The sequence below is a fragment of the Haemaphysalis longicornis genome, unplaced genomic scaffold, assembly GCF_048455015.1.
Source record: "Haemaphysalis longicornis isolate Haplotype H1 unplaced genomic scaffold, Haemaphysalis longicornis Haplotype H1 scaffold_1, whole genome shotgun sequence".
Lineage (NCBI taxonomy): Eukaryota > Metazoa > Arthropoda > Arachnida > Ixodida > Ixodidae > Haemaphysalis > Haemaphysalis longicornis.
Window position 1 is genome coordinate 408,535,478 of NW_027526203.1, and position 12,828 is coordinate 408,548,305.

General features: G+C 45.2%; 1 protein-coding gene across 3 annotated transcripts in view; it reads right to left on the minus strand.

The window, feature by feature from the left end:
* LOC144155477 (protein O-mannosyl-transferase Tmtc3-like) overlaps positions 1-12,828 on the minus strand; it is a 431,255-nt gene that overhangs the window by 39,447 nt on the left and 378,980 nt on the right. For all 3 annotated transcript variants that reach the window (XM_077686941.1, XM_077686942.1, XM_077686943.1), the window contains 3 exons: positions 12,376-12,457; positions 12,139-12,253; positions 10,220-10,335 (listed from right to left, as the gene is read on the minus strand). In XM_077686941.1, the coding sequence (XP_077543067.1) occupies positions 10,220-10,335; positions 12,139-12,253; positions 12,376-12,457 (313 nt within the window). The remainder of the gene's footprint in view (positions 1-10,219; positions 10,336-12,138; positions 12,254-12,375; positions 12,458-12,828) is intronic.

Below are 12,828 nucleotides of genomic sequence, written 5' to 3' on the forward strand. Positions count from 1 at the left end.
TGCGTTCCACATGACAAACTAATTAATAAGCTATGCGTAATAGGGATTCCTCCTTTCCTTGTGGCATGGGTTTCTTCCTATCTCACTAACCTTAAGCAGTATGTGAACTTTAATGACCACATTTCCGATGTCCTCCCAGTTACATCCTGTGTCCCACAGGGTAGCGTACTTGGGCCCATACTTTTTCTTATCTATTGTAATGATATTGTTGATGTTGTAACTGAACCTGTACAAATACGTCTGTTCGCCGATGATTGTATTCTGTTTAATAACATCCACTCTTTAGATGACCAGACAGCCCTAAATTCTTCTCTTAACAGTATTCTTTCGTGGTGCACGAAATGGGGTATGAGAATTAATTACGAGAAATCAGTTGATCTTAGAATTACCAATAAAACTCATCCCCTCAAGTTTTGCTACATGATTTTCAACAATCTCTTAGCTGAGGTTAATGAATATAAGTATCTCGGTGTTACAATTACTCACAACGTAAGCTGGAATACTCATATCAGGAACATTTGCGCTTCAGCGTTCAGTAAGTTATGTCAACTGAGGCATAAACTTAAAAATGCTACCTCTCATGTTAAATACCTGGCCTACACAACCCTCATAAGACCTAAATTAGAATATGCTTTCCCAGTTTTGGATCCGTACACCGAAGTTAACATTAACAATCTCGAGAAAATCCAAAGAAGAGCTGTACGTTTCATCTATTCAAAATATAACCGCCTTGATTTCGTATCTCAACTAATGAACACAAATAACATCCAAACTCTTGAACTAAGGCGCAAATTTCTGCGCTTGAAATTTCTGCACCAACTGGTCAATAAAAAGCTGGGATTAGATAGTAGTTTGTATGTAAATCCACTTTCAACCAGTTACCAGATCCCGTCACACCCATGACAAATCTCTAACCCCATTTTTTGCTAGGACTAACATTTTCAAATTTTCATTTTTTTCCCCGAACTATTGAAGAATGGAATTCGTTACCCGTTTCTGCACTTTCCACTGTTGAATCCCTCGAAGCTTATTTTAGCCCAAACGCCACTGTGCTGAGCTGGTGCCTCGCCCTTATTGAATGCATTGTTTTTTTTTGTTTTTTTGTTTATCTTTATACCTTGTGTGATTCTTTACAATCGTGACTCACGTATTCTTGCATTTTGTACGTTTCTTGTCCACTCCTGCTTGGGCTGTCAAGCCTGCAGTATTGAATAAATAAATAAATAAATAATAAAAATAAACGTTCTCATGCTACTCTTGCGGGAACTCATCGTTGGTTGGTTTGTCGGTTGTTCCGTTTACTTGCCTTTAAGCGCTGGAACTCTGAAAAAAAAAAAAATGGAAGACGCCTAATGCTATGTTCAGGCTACCGACGCAAAAGCCATAACGTGACCTATGGACGTAAAAAAAAAAGACGGCGTGGCACGCAGTTCGGTTGGCTGAGACGTGAAATGATGTCGTTTTTTAAAGTTACTACGACAGTTGCGGCAACAGTCTGAACTCGGCCTAAGGTTCGCTTTAAACGCGGGACGCGGTAGCGTTATCATACTAGGAGATGAGGATGACTCTGTAGTGCGCCCGGCACAGACATACGGCAGCGCATATCACACGTCTATCATACTCCCAAGAGCCATGCCAAGAGCGACCGCGGGCTTTGCACTTCTGCTCGCACGCCATCTGTTGAGGCAGCGCCTTGCGATTCCGGGGGTTTCAGTGGGCGCCGCATGATGGCGCTAATGGATTTTTCCCGTGGCTTGGACATTTCGGTGTCCGCCCGATACAAAGGGTTTCTGGCCACAACGATCATCATCATCACGTACGGTCCCCGCAGCCGACGACACCGGCTTTTCTGCGATACGGAGTCCTTCACGCTACGCGTTAAACATCTTCCCGTCCCAAGGCCGATTTTGAACCACTAACCTTAATAATAATGCGAGTACGCCACCGCTGTGCCGCAGAAACAGAATGTTGTCTGTCGACGCCGCTGCTTCTAGGGAGTACTGAACGGTGTGGGACGAGCGCGTCATTTACTTGGATGGAAATACGTTAAATTCGAGCAGCCCATATAGCCCAGACAAGCACTAAGCACGATGAACATGCTTTGGCACCAAAACACGTCGGGCAAAGTGTATTAGGGTCGTTGAGTGTTACATGTTAAGCGTTGCGAATTGCGAATGTTTTAAGTATACAACACAACTGCTTAGAAATTTTCTGTAATGTTTTTTCGCTAGCTCTATTTTTAATTTATGCTTGAAGGAATTCGTGTATTGAACGCTAGATACTCAATTACAGATCTAGAACGCTTGTTATGCGGTTCTCCCTATTACAGATAATAACGGTTTTAATCGCTTCGTAGCCCGATTCCGTTATCTGGATCTCCCCATCTCTCATTCATGAGACCACAAAAAGAAGTAGATGATAAGCCCTGCAAACATGCTGCTAAGGTGACATGGCTGTTCGCAGGAATTACGTTGTTCCTCACCAGAACCAGCTGCTCGCTCTGCGAGCTCCCCCTCGCGTTTCATCCACACGTACGCACGAACGCACGCGCGCACCCCCCCCCCCACCCACACATACACGCACGCACGCACGCACGCACGCACACACTTGACTCGAAAAGGCAATCGAAGAAAATCCTAGAAAAACGGCTCATTCCGAAGCGTTGCATAGCGCGAGGCGTTCTAAACCGCGAGCTTGAACTCGGCAGTGGCGAGAGGCGGTCGTCTACGCTACTACACCGCGGATGAAAGCAGCGGAAAAACGCAGCGGGAATAGCGAAAAGACAAGCACATAAATTCACCCTCGTCAACACTCCCGTAGAACAAGGAACGAGCAGCGGCAAAACACATGGGAGACAGATGGAAGCCATTTGAAGGTGCTTTAATTAAGTGGCAAGATTACAAAGCCCTCTACAACGGGGCGAAAGAAAGGTGTTTCGGGCGTTCAACTGTACATTAACGCTTTTGCATACACACCCAATTAGAGTTCCTTAGGTGTCCTGTTTAGGAGTTTAATTCAAAATTCCACGTTTTTTTAACTCGTGTTGTAAATTTTGGTCCTTACGCGGTAGCGACGGAGAATGTGACTCGAATAAGGGAGAGTTTTCAGAACGGAGCATTAACTATAAAAACTAAATAAAAATGCAGTTATAACATTGTGTTTCACAACGCAAAGGGATATTATCATGCGGTCATTACTTTCTCGCCATAGCCTTGACTTCCAGTGACTACATGGCGACCAAAGCCCGAATGTAACGCAGTTAACGCTTTTCTTTGCTCTGGTTCAACCGGAAAAGCCTTCTTTGTGCCTCCGGACACACTTGTGCGGTGACTGCGATCACTGCTTTGCATGCGTCTACAGCCTTGTTATTGAAGGATTATCCAGGGACAACGCTTATAGCAAAAAAAAAAATCATTTAATAATAATAATTATAATTATACTACTACTACTAATAATAATAACAACAGAAAGCCCTTCTGTGTACTATTCCAGTTATTGTGATGTCGCGGTGATCGATGTATGATTTTCCGACAGTTTTCAGGAAAACATTACTAAAATGCTTTATTTTCAAGCGTGCGAAAGTATTGTAAGGCGTAATGATCGCGGAAAACTTTTAGTAATTAAGGAAAACATCCCGTATCGCTATTTTTTTTATAAAATATAACGAGGTCTGACGGCAAATTCCTGCCTGCGTTAGTGCGAAAACGGAGAGTCAACTATCTAACATGACGAAAGCGTGGAGCAGGATTGCGTGAAACAGGATTTCTTTCATAAGGTTCAGACTGGGGTTGTTGGAGAAGCGAAACGCCGAGTAAAGGCCAGACTACATGCAGCGAAATTTGACGGCAAGTTCTCGCGGCGGCCGCCGAAGATCAACCTGCCGTTTTCGTCGAACTCAACAACCTCAACGGAACATGAAGCGGCGAACGCCGCCGAACGGCCGAACAGCGAGCTGCTTGCATCAAGGTTGCCTGGTGTCAAATCCAAAACACGATGCACGTAAATATATCCCTGTTTATAAGTTGTATCAAATAATAGTAACCATTGACTAATAAAACTTGATAGAAACAACCAAAATAATATTTATTTATCTGTTTATTGTGAGGACGGTGTTTATTAGACATTGGCGTCATAGTTAGCACATAAACATTACCAAATTGCAACAATGAGCGAGACTGTTCGCGTTGTTCGTTTGCATAGAGTTTCTTAGTAAGTATACTAGAGAGTAAACTGTGCCTCGTAAGCCATGTCGTCATGGGGGCTCATGGGAAGACCTCCTTTTTGGCTTGGGCTTGGCATGACAATTGGATTCCTAAGCGGTTTTTGGGATTAGCTTTCTTCACTATGCATTAACACGTTTACGAGCTATGTTTAACGCCACGTTTTCTTTTTTCTTGTTAAACTAGCTGGCGGTCGTGGTGCACCGGTTCACCACGAAGGCAACGTTTTCATAGGCACGCTCAAAAAACTTTCGAAACTCCTCAAACAACTTATTATTTGGGATAATGGTAAAATTAATAAAATCACAGTATCTAATGAGTTTCCTCCCCAAATATTAACATCGTTCGTAACTACAACCTTGCCCTGTGGAATAGCAGGCACAACCGTTCTGGCAAAAATACGCTTTACTTCTTTTTTCCTTAGTTTTAAAACAGCCTGTTTTTATTTTCCACTTACATAATTGCACACTATTCTTCGCGTTTTTGTGGCACTTTGTTTAAATTTGCGGTCACTAAAACGTTTCAATCCAAGCCAATGATAGCGCGATGTATAATGGCGGTCCATGACGACACAGACGACCTTGATGTGAGCCGCATAGACGCTAGCGCCAGATTCCCCTGTCGTATATACTGTAAGAAACTCTATGGTTCGTTTGCTTCCTAGCTAGCTTTGCAGCTTGATGATCGATTATGAGGTTTAACGCACCGACGCTACACAGGCGATGAGGTGCGTCGTAGTGGAGGGATTAATTCTGACCACCTGGGGATTTTTAACGCGCGCCGAAATCTGGAACACACGGGCGTTTCCGCTTTTCGCCTCCATTAGAAAAGCGGCCCCCGCGGCCGGGAATCGAGCCTGCGTCCTTGGAGTAGTCTAAATCAATCCGCAGGCCTACACAACGGCGCGCCTGATTAAACAGGTGCAGCTTCGGCGCATTAAGGGCAAAAATATACTTTTTTTAGCTTTTAAAATGGTATATATCCCGTTTTAAAAAAACTGCCCCAAATCCACGCTGCGAACGTGGTTGGACAGCGAAGTCGAAGGAGTGCGATATACAAAACACGATTGTTTCTAGTTTGCGATTTAGTGTACTATTTCGTTAATTACCAATTACACTTGGTAATTTACCCTTTAGTTAATTACACTTTACCAATCGCGCTACTGTGGCACTTTTCTAGTAGTTTTCTGGACGTGGTATTCACGAGAAAAGAATCGTACACGGACAAAAGGCGCGAAAGGAGGGTCTGCTTTTTGGCTGCTGAGTGCGCAGGCGCTCTGCGCACGCAGGAAGTAGAAAGCTGTGATTGGCTGCAGCTTCAAAATATACTTTGACGCTTCCGGTCGCCCTCGCCGCCGCGCGTCTGACAGCTAGCCCACGCAGATCGCCTGCGAACAGCCGTTTTCACGACGCCGGTGGCGCAGCGGCAGCCGCCGGGCGCCGTTCGCCGCATCTTCGCCGACATTTCGCTGCATGGAGGTCAGCCTTAATGCAAAAAGAATATTTTCTGCGCTCGAGAACTAGGGCGCAACAATGAAAGCGAGTAAGAGTTGCCGGAACACAGAGAGCAAGAAGAACAAGACTGGACTTTCCTATTCTTATACGCATGGCCGTGAGCGAGCGACCATCCGCGGCATTCTTGTTATTTGGGCTCGCCGCGTACATGATTTCGTGACGTATTGACGAAGACCGGGGAAAAGCACCCTGGAGGGTTTCGTTTTAAAAGGACGAGGACACAAAATACGCCACAACTGGCGGCAGGTTTTCAAGAGGTGGGAAGAGGGGTAACTGCGCTGCGTGTTTTTTAGCGGCAGGCTGTGTAGCTGGGAGGCCGAGCGAGAAACAAACAAAAGAGCACAACCGCAGCGGCTTTTGCCGGAGGCGTTGCGAGTGGCACCAGCAGGAAGCGTGACTTTTGTTTAGAAATTTCTACGTGATTCACGAGGCGGCGACGCACGGTGCAATCGATCGGCGCGCCGTGTCGCGGCACAAACACTTTCGCCGTGCCGAGCGCAAATGTTTGCGAATAGTCTGTCCATCGAGCGGCGCCGATAATGGTATTTGTCACGCGTCAAGCGAAGGAGCCATCTGTGCCATCGGAAAGGGGGGAGAGGTATAGAACAGGCCCTCGAACGCCTCCGGCGCCAGCTCGAAAAACAGGATCAACACCAAGATGGGCCCAGCTGACGAAGGCAAACAGGGACAAAAACAGCACTCCGCAGAACGCAGTCCCAGGGGAGGCAGAAAAGGTAAACAGATAGCGGCTAGACGCAGGAGTATCGAGGTGCTCTCCCGGGGGGGCAAATCCTGTCACGACCTGCGGCCCCCACGGACCTGTCGGCACACGATAGCGTCACGTCGTAGAGGTCATGACGCACGCCGTGACTGACAGGACACGCCTAGAAACTGCCAGCGATATTCACACCGCTACGGTGCAGCAGCTTGGTCGTGCACTCATGGCACGGTCCGGTCTGACGTTAACTGCTGTTCACCCATACGTGGAAAGACAGCTGAATTCAGCAATCTTTTTTCGGAGATCCAGGAAACAGCGTTGCAACAGTTAAAAAGTTAAAACTCAGTTACTCAGTCACTCACTAAATAAATAAATAAATAAATCGTCATCGTAAGGAGGTTTATGAGGGGGAATAAAAGTTTTTTTCTGATCAGAGAGGAAGAAAAACTAAAACGCACAGACACACACACACACAGATATATATATATATATATATATATATATATATATATATATATATATATATATATATATATATATATATATATATATATATATAGCGAATCAGAATAGGAAATGAGGGGCTCGCTGAAAATAACACAGAAATAAGAGTTGGCAGTCAAGAAAACTTCGGAAAGCAAAGGGGGGGATGTGGTAGGTCATTGAAAATAGATAAAGAATTTGGAAAGAAAGAAAGAAAGTGGAGAAAAAATTCCCGCCAGGTGGGATCCGAACCCACGACCTCCAGAATACCGGTCTGGTGCGATAACCACTACGCTACCGGAGGGGCGATTTTCCCCTCCACTTTCTGGGGTATTTATGTTTAGGTATTTTTGTTTCCTGTGCCTGGGGGTGGTAGCCAGCGCCACTCGGACTACTCGGGGTGAAGGGGACCTTCTTTTTAACCCCCGGGCCGTGACTCTAGTGTCTACGACATGTCGAGAGTGGTCGACCGGCGTTGAACCCTCTTAAGCTTTCTATGGCACCAAGACTGCCAGAACAGAGGTCCTCGCTATGCATGTAGCGAATCAGAATAGGAAATGAGGGGCTCGCTGAAAATAACGCAGAAATAAGAGTTGGCAGTCAAGAAAACCTCGGAAAGCAAAGGGGAGGATGTGGTAGGTCATTGAAAATAGATAAAGAATTTGGAATTTGGAAAGAAAGGAAGAAAGTGGAGAAAAAATGCCGGCCAGGTGGGATCTGAACCCACGACCTCCAGAATACCGGTCTGGTGCGATAACCACTACGCTACCGGCGGGGCGATTTCCCCCTCCACTTATATATATATATATATATATATATATATATATATATATATATATATATATATATATTATGTAACGAGAAGACGAGGAAGTGGACTGTGAAGCCTAGTGCGATGGACATCTTACACCGACGAAGACGAAGACGGTTGGCGCGGGGTTATCGCTCGTGCTGTTATTGCCGAATTGTAAATAGCTTGCATCTCTTTCTGTAAATAGATCGCTTCAGCATCGACCATGGTTCATGTCATCCGTCCTACCGCCACGTAACATGTTTTGGTGGAGGTTGCGGTTCTGATCCCCTTCGTAGACCTCCAGCTACACCCGTCTCGGTTTCTGAAGCGACCACCTCAAGGATCAAGGATCGCGTCGGTCCGCCCCAGCCCCGGTGAGCCATTGGCCTGCGCATTCCCCAGCCCGGTGTCCCCTGCCCGTGATCCGACGAGACCAGCCGACCTGACTAGCCGCGACCAGACCAGAAGCCGACGACATTCCCCTGCCCAGTTCTCCGGCGCGATTCCAAGAGCTTGAGGTTCCTTCGTGGCGTCGGCGGCATCGCTGTTCTGGGGCCCATCTTCATGGACCGATCAGCGTGTGCAGTGGCAGCAAGGACTTCACTGTTTATATTCATTTCATCTTCACCGCACGGGTTCATTGACTGTGACCTCGACCGGGACGGTCGTTTTGGATGGCGGGGGGATATGTAACGAGAAGACGAGGAAGTGGACTGTGAAGCCTAGTGCGATGGGCATCTTACACCGACGAAGACGAAGACGGTTGGCGTGGGGTTATCGCTCGTGCTGTGATGGCCGAATTGTAAATAGCTCGCATCTCTTTCTGTAAATAGATCGCTTCAGCATCGACCATGGTTCATGTCATTCGTCCTACCGCCACGTAACAATATATATATATATATATATATATATATATATATATATATATATATATATATATATATATATATAATAACACACGCACCCATCGGATGACACACACCAGTACACAGGTGCACAACTGCACCGAGCATTTACGACGTTTCAGTAAAGCACAGTCGCGGACGTGCATCGTGTAGTGAAGTTCTCTCTGTTTCTCTCTCTCAGAAGACGCAATTATAATTTCGTGGTTACACACAAGGTACTCTATATATAGTATGCCTGCGGACAAAACACATCTCTTAATGGTAGCAGCGAGTCTGAGCAGAAGCGAAGATAAGCTTTCATCGGGGCTTGAAATATGGACAAGCGACAATGGTGATCCGTTCCACCAAACATAAACGGCAAAATAATTTTTAGATATGACGTTGAAGCCAATGCTGTGTAGGTGTTAAGCGACAAAAAAATATTGCAGAAATTGTTTGGAGTCTGTACATCATGTTCCGAGTTTTTTTAAAGGCGAATTCACGCATCGCGTACAAAAGTACGCTTGAAAGACCTCGCTGATTTGATGACGGTGGCTGTGAGGCAGCCTGAAAAATCTGCGGAGCGGGACCCAACGGACTGCGAGGCAGCTTAACGCACATGAGCACTAGGTTGATAAACATTAGCGGACGGAACAAACGAACATCATGGGACAGTGTGAACCAGTGCAAGCCCGCGTGATTTCAAGCTGTGGCTGTCCAGTCGTCTCCGATGTGCGTTGCGGGTTTCCGTCTTTCGTGCCTCAGGAATGAACTGAGGCTCTAGACCACTACTAAAAATGATGCAAAGGGTTACTTAGGACAAAATACACAATGCAGATACACAAAAAAATTCCACAAGTTACCTTAAGCGCCCCTTCGTGGGACTGAGAAATGTAAATATTAGATGTTATGGGCACCCTCGTCTGTAAAAATATCAGAACTACGAAACAAATACGGAAAAACTTTTACCCCGCGTCACTGCTGATACTCAGGCTATGACCGCAAAAAAGACAGCAAATATAATGTTCACGAAGTCAACTAATGGGAAGTGTTGGGGCTGCAACGAACTCCTGGAACATCGATCATGTGCGTGACTGTCATGCCCGGTATATTAAAGTTACTGTCAGCGTAACAGCCTCCAGGAATGTCTTCTATCGCATTCCGCGGAATAAAAAGCCTAATCAGAGCACTTAGTATCGAGACGATCTTGCACCAGAGCCCTTGTAACCTGGCTTGCGCACCCCCCACAGAAGTGGAGTAGACCTGCTGCGACTGTGCCCGAGAGATATTACAAAGATTGATTAAAAGAAGATTTTGAGTGAAACAACAGATGAATGTTCGTTGCACGCGACATGATTTTCGTCATCCCCAAGGACAAGGCTTCCCTTCAAGTGTGCGGGTTCTGATTAGCCCACACTTCGTTCATTAAATGCGTTGTGTGGGAACTTAACTGTGGATGTTGATAATTGCGCCAGCCCTGCTGCAGTGCACAGTGTCTCATTATATGGGAACGCGAATGTTTCAAAGCGAAATTTCAGAAGCAACCGATAACACAAGTGCTCGTGCTTTAAAATGAGCAGCGGAGCAACGTTATCGTTTCCACTCACGGGGTATGATGCAAGCTCGTAGATGCAGCAGACTGCTAGCACTGTGATGCCTTGTTCCTTGCAAAGCATCGCTGCTGTTGCCAAAACAAATGTAGCTATGCAGCGCCTCCAGTGACCTGCAAGATAGAAAACAAATTGGCGTGTTATTTGATTCCGGCACGGCTCAAATAGGCGCAGAGTTCAGGGATGCAACTCGAAGTAAGGTTCTCCAATGAGCCTCTTAGCAGGCTGCAGTGTGGGTATCATGAAGTAAATAAATAGAAGCTGAAATTCAACAGCTCGAATGTAGGGTCCTTAAAGCGTTCTCCGCAGACTTGTTATATATTTGTTTATTTGAAGACACTATAATATAGTTGAAAATAAAAAAATCTGCAGAAATTCAGGGAGTTGTATAGTTATGCGTAGCATTCTAACGCCGCTTGCATACATTGTGAGTTCTCTGCAGCCAAATTTGGCTGTGAGTAGTCAAGCACATTGTGTTATTTTCTTGTTTTTAAGTTTTCGTTTCTTTCTTCTCTCCAATGATGTAAATTCACACCATTATAGCGATTAAGTGCCTTCACTTGGCTAGTTACGTATTTTTCCGCACATGCAAGGCGTAGTGCAGGGTTGGACCGTTCTAGCTATTTTTAGTCGTATTTCAAACTTTCCTTTGCGAGCGTTCTCAGTTTAGTCTTTGTTTTTCGGAGAAGGTGTACAAGATGCATATTTTTGATTTTTTCAGTTCATTTGTTTAAAATTTTCATTATCTTCTATTTATTTTTTTACTTTTGGATTTTTCAAAACCCTGTTCGACCAACTATGTTCATTTACGCTATTATAACGATCAAATGTGTTAGTTTCCCCAACTGTGCATTTTTGTGGAAACACAGGGCGTTAAACAGTTTGCTCATTCTCACAGTTTTTTATTCGCATTTCCAACGTTCGTTTCCGCGTGTTATTAATCTAGTCTTCCTTTTTCGAAGGAGGTGTTCAAGATGCATATCTTTGATTTCGTCAGTTTAGTTAAGTAAAATATTTATTTTTTCTATTTTTATTTCTTTTTTTAACAGTTATCTATATTTACGCTATTACAGCGATTAAATGTGTTACTCCCGCCACTTATTCCTTTTTCTGCAAATGCAGGGCATTACACGGTCCCGGCTGTGGGGGTGCTCGGCAAAGAATGCTACGCATTAACAAAAGCAGTATTCACCCCGATGATTATTTTTAAATGCCGTGCCCTCTTTGGCGCGGGCGAATTGCTCATTACTACCTCACAGGCATTCACAGGTGATGATTCCTGAATCCTCGCACGGAAGAAATCCCGTTGTACGAGTAGTGGTAGTGCGCTTGCTATTATTACTAAGGTTCGCTTCACAGCCACCACGCGCTGTCTGCTGTGGTGCACCCTTTACAGGCATGTCAAGGATACAACCAGAGTCCATACAACGAAGTCACCGAGCCAGCCAAAAAATGCTTGGCATTCAAACGTGTCAGTGCGATATATTGATCCATCTCCTAAAATGTGACGTAGATGTGCACATTTCGACACCACGAAGGTTAACAAATAGAAACCTTAAGGCGTGCTAAGAAAAATCACGCATTCGCAGAGTAGCGCGAATCTAGGGATGCAGTGAATGCTAAATTTTGCATTTTTACGGAAAAAAGCTCAAGCGGTAGCAATTCTCCATTTGTAACTTAAAAAGCGAATTCGGCTACAACACGCAATCTATAGATGCGATCGGCCAAAGAATTGCTGAGCATAGGGAGGTGTTAAAGATATTTTATACCTAAAAACATGTATAACTACTTTAATTATTGACAGCTACATAGACTACAGCAGAAATGGTCGCATGCATTCAAGCAAGTAGGCCAGCGAAGCCAACAGCGTATTACAGGCGCACAAGTAGGGCGCGGTAAAGGAACGACAGGCTCACCATTCGCCTGTTCTTTGAAGACTGCGGTACTAGCTCCACTGCGAATGTAGAAAAGTAAGGCACCCAAGAAGAATGCTGCAGAGAGCAGCTCCGCCCTTCCGACAATGCTGGTCACCTACGAGCAGTAAACAAAGTGTGGTCAAATACAGGCTGCGTTGCCACCTTAAATGAATACGATAGAAAATACGGACAGTTTGTGAGGAGGCAGGAAGAGAAAATCTCAGAGTGTGCGCTCACAGCTTCGGTGTGGATCGGGTGAGCGGAGAAGAGAAGCGCTGCCAGCAGAGACGTCCAGCTGGGCAGGAGCGTCAGGCACATCCTGAAGGGAACCAGCGAAGACATCATAAACAGCTCTCTTTTTTTGCTTCGCTTAGAGGTAAAAAATCTTACAAATAACGCTTTGATAAGTATATCTCTCGCTCGTATGGTATCTGCTGTTGTTGGTACGTTGCCGTCGTCGCTCTTCACATCGCAGCTGACGGAATATTTATTATTATTGTAGGAAGAGGCCATTTTCTCTCGGTAGTATATATCGAGCATGCGCATTGGAACGAAGGGCTGGGAAAGAAGATAGTCGGAATAGAATCCGAGCGAAATACATCACGATTTTCTTCTATTAAGATATGCAGCTCACTTCCCGAAAGAACGATGCACCGTTGACGAGGGATACGAAACGCACACGCATACGCT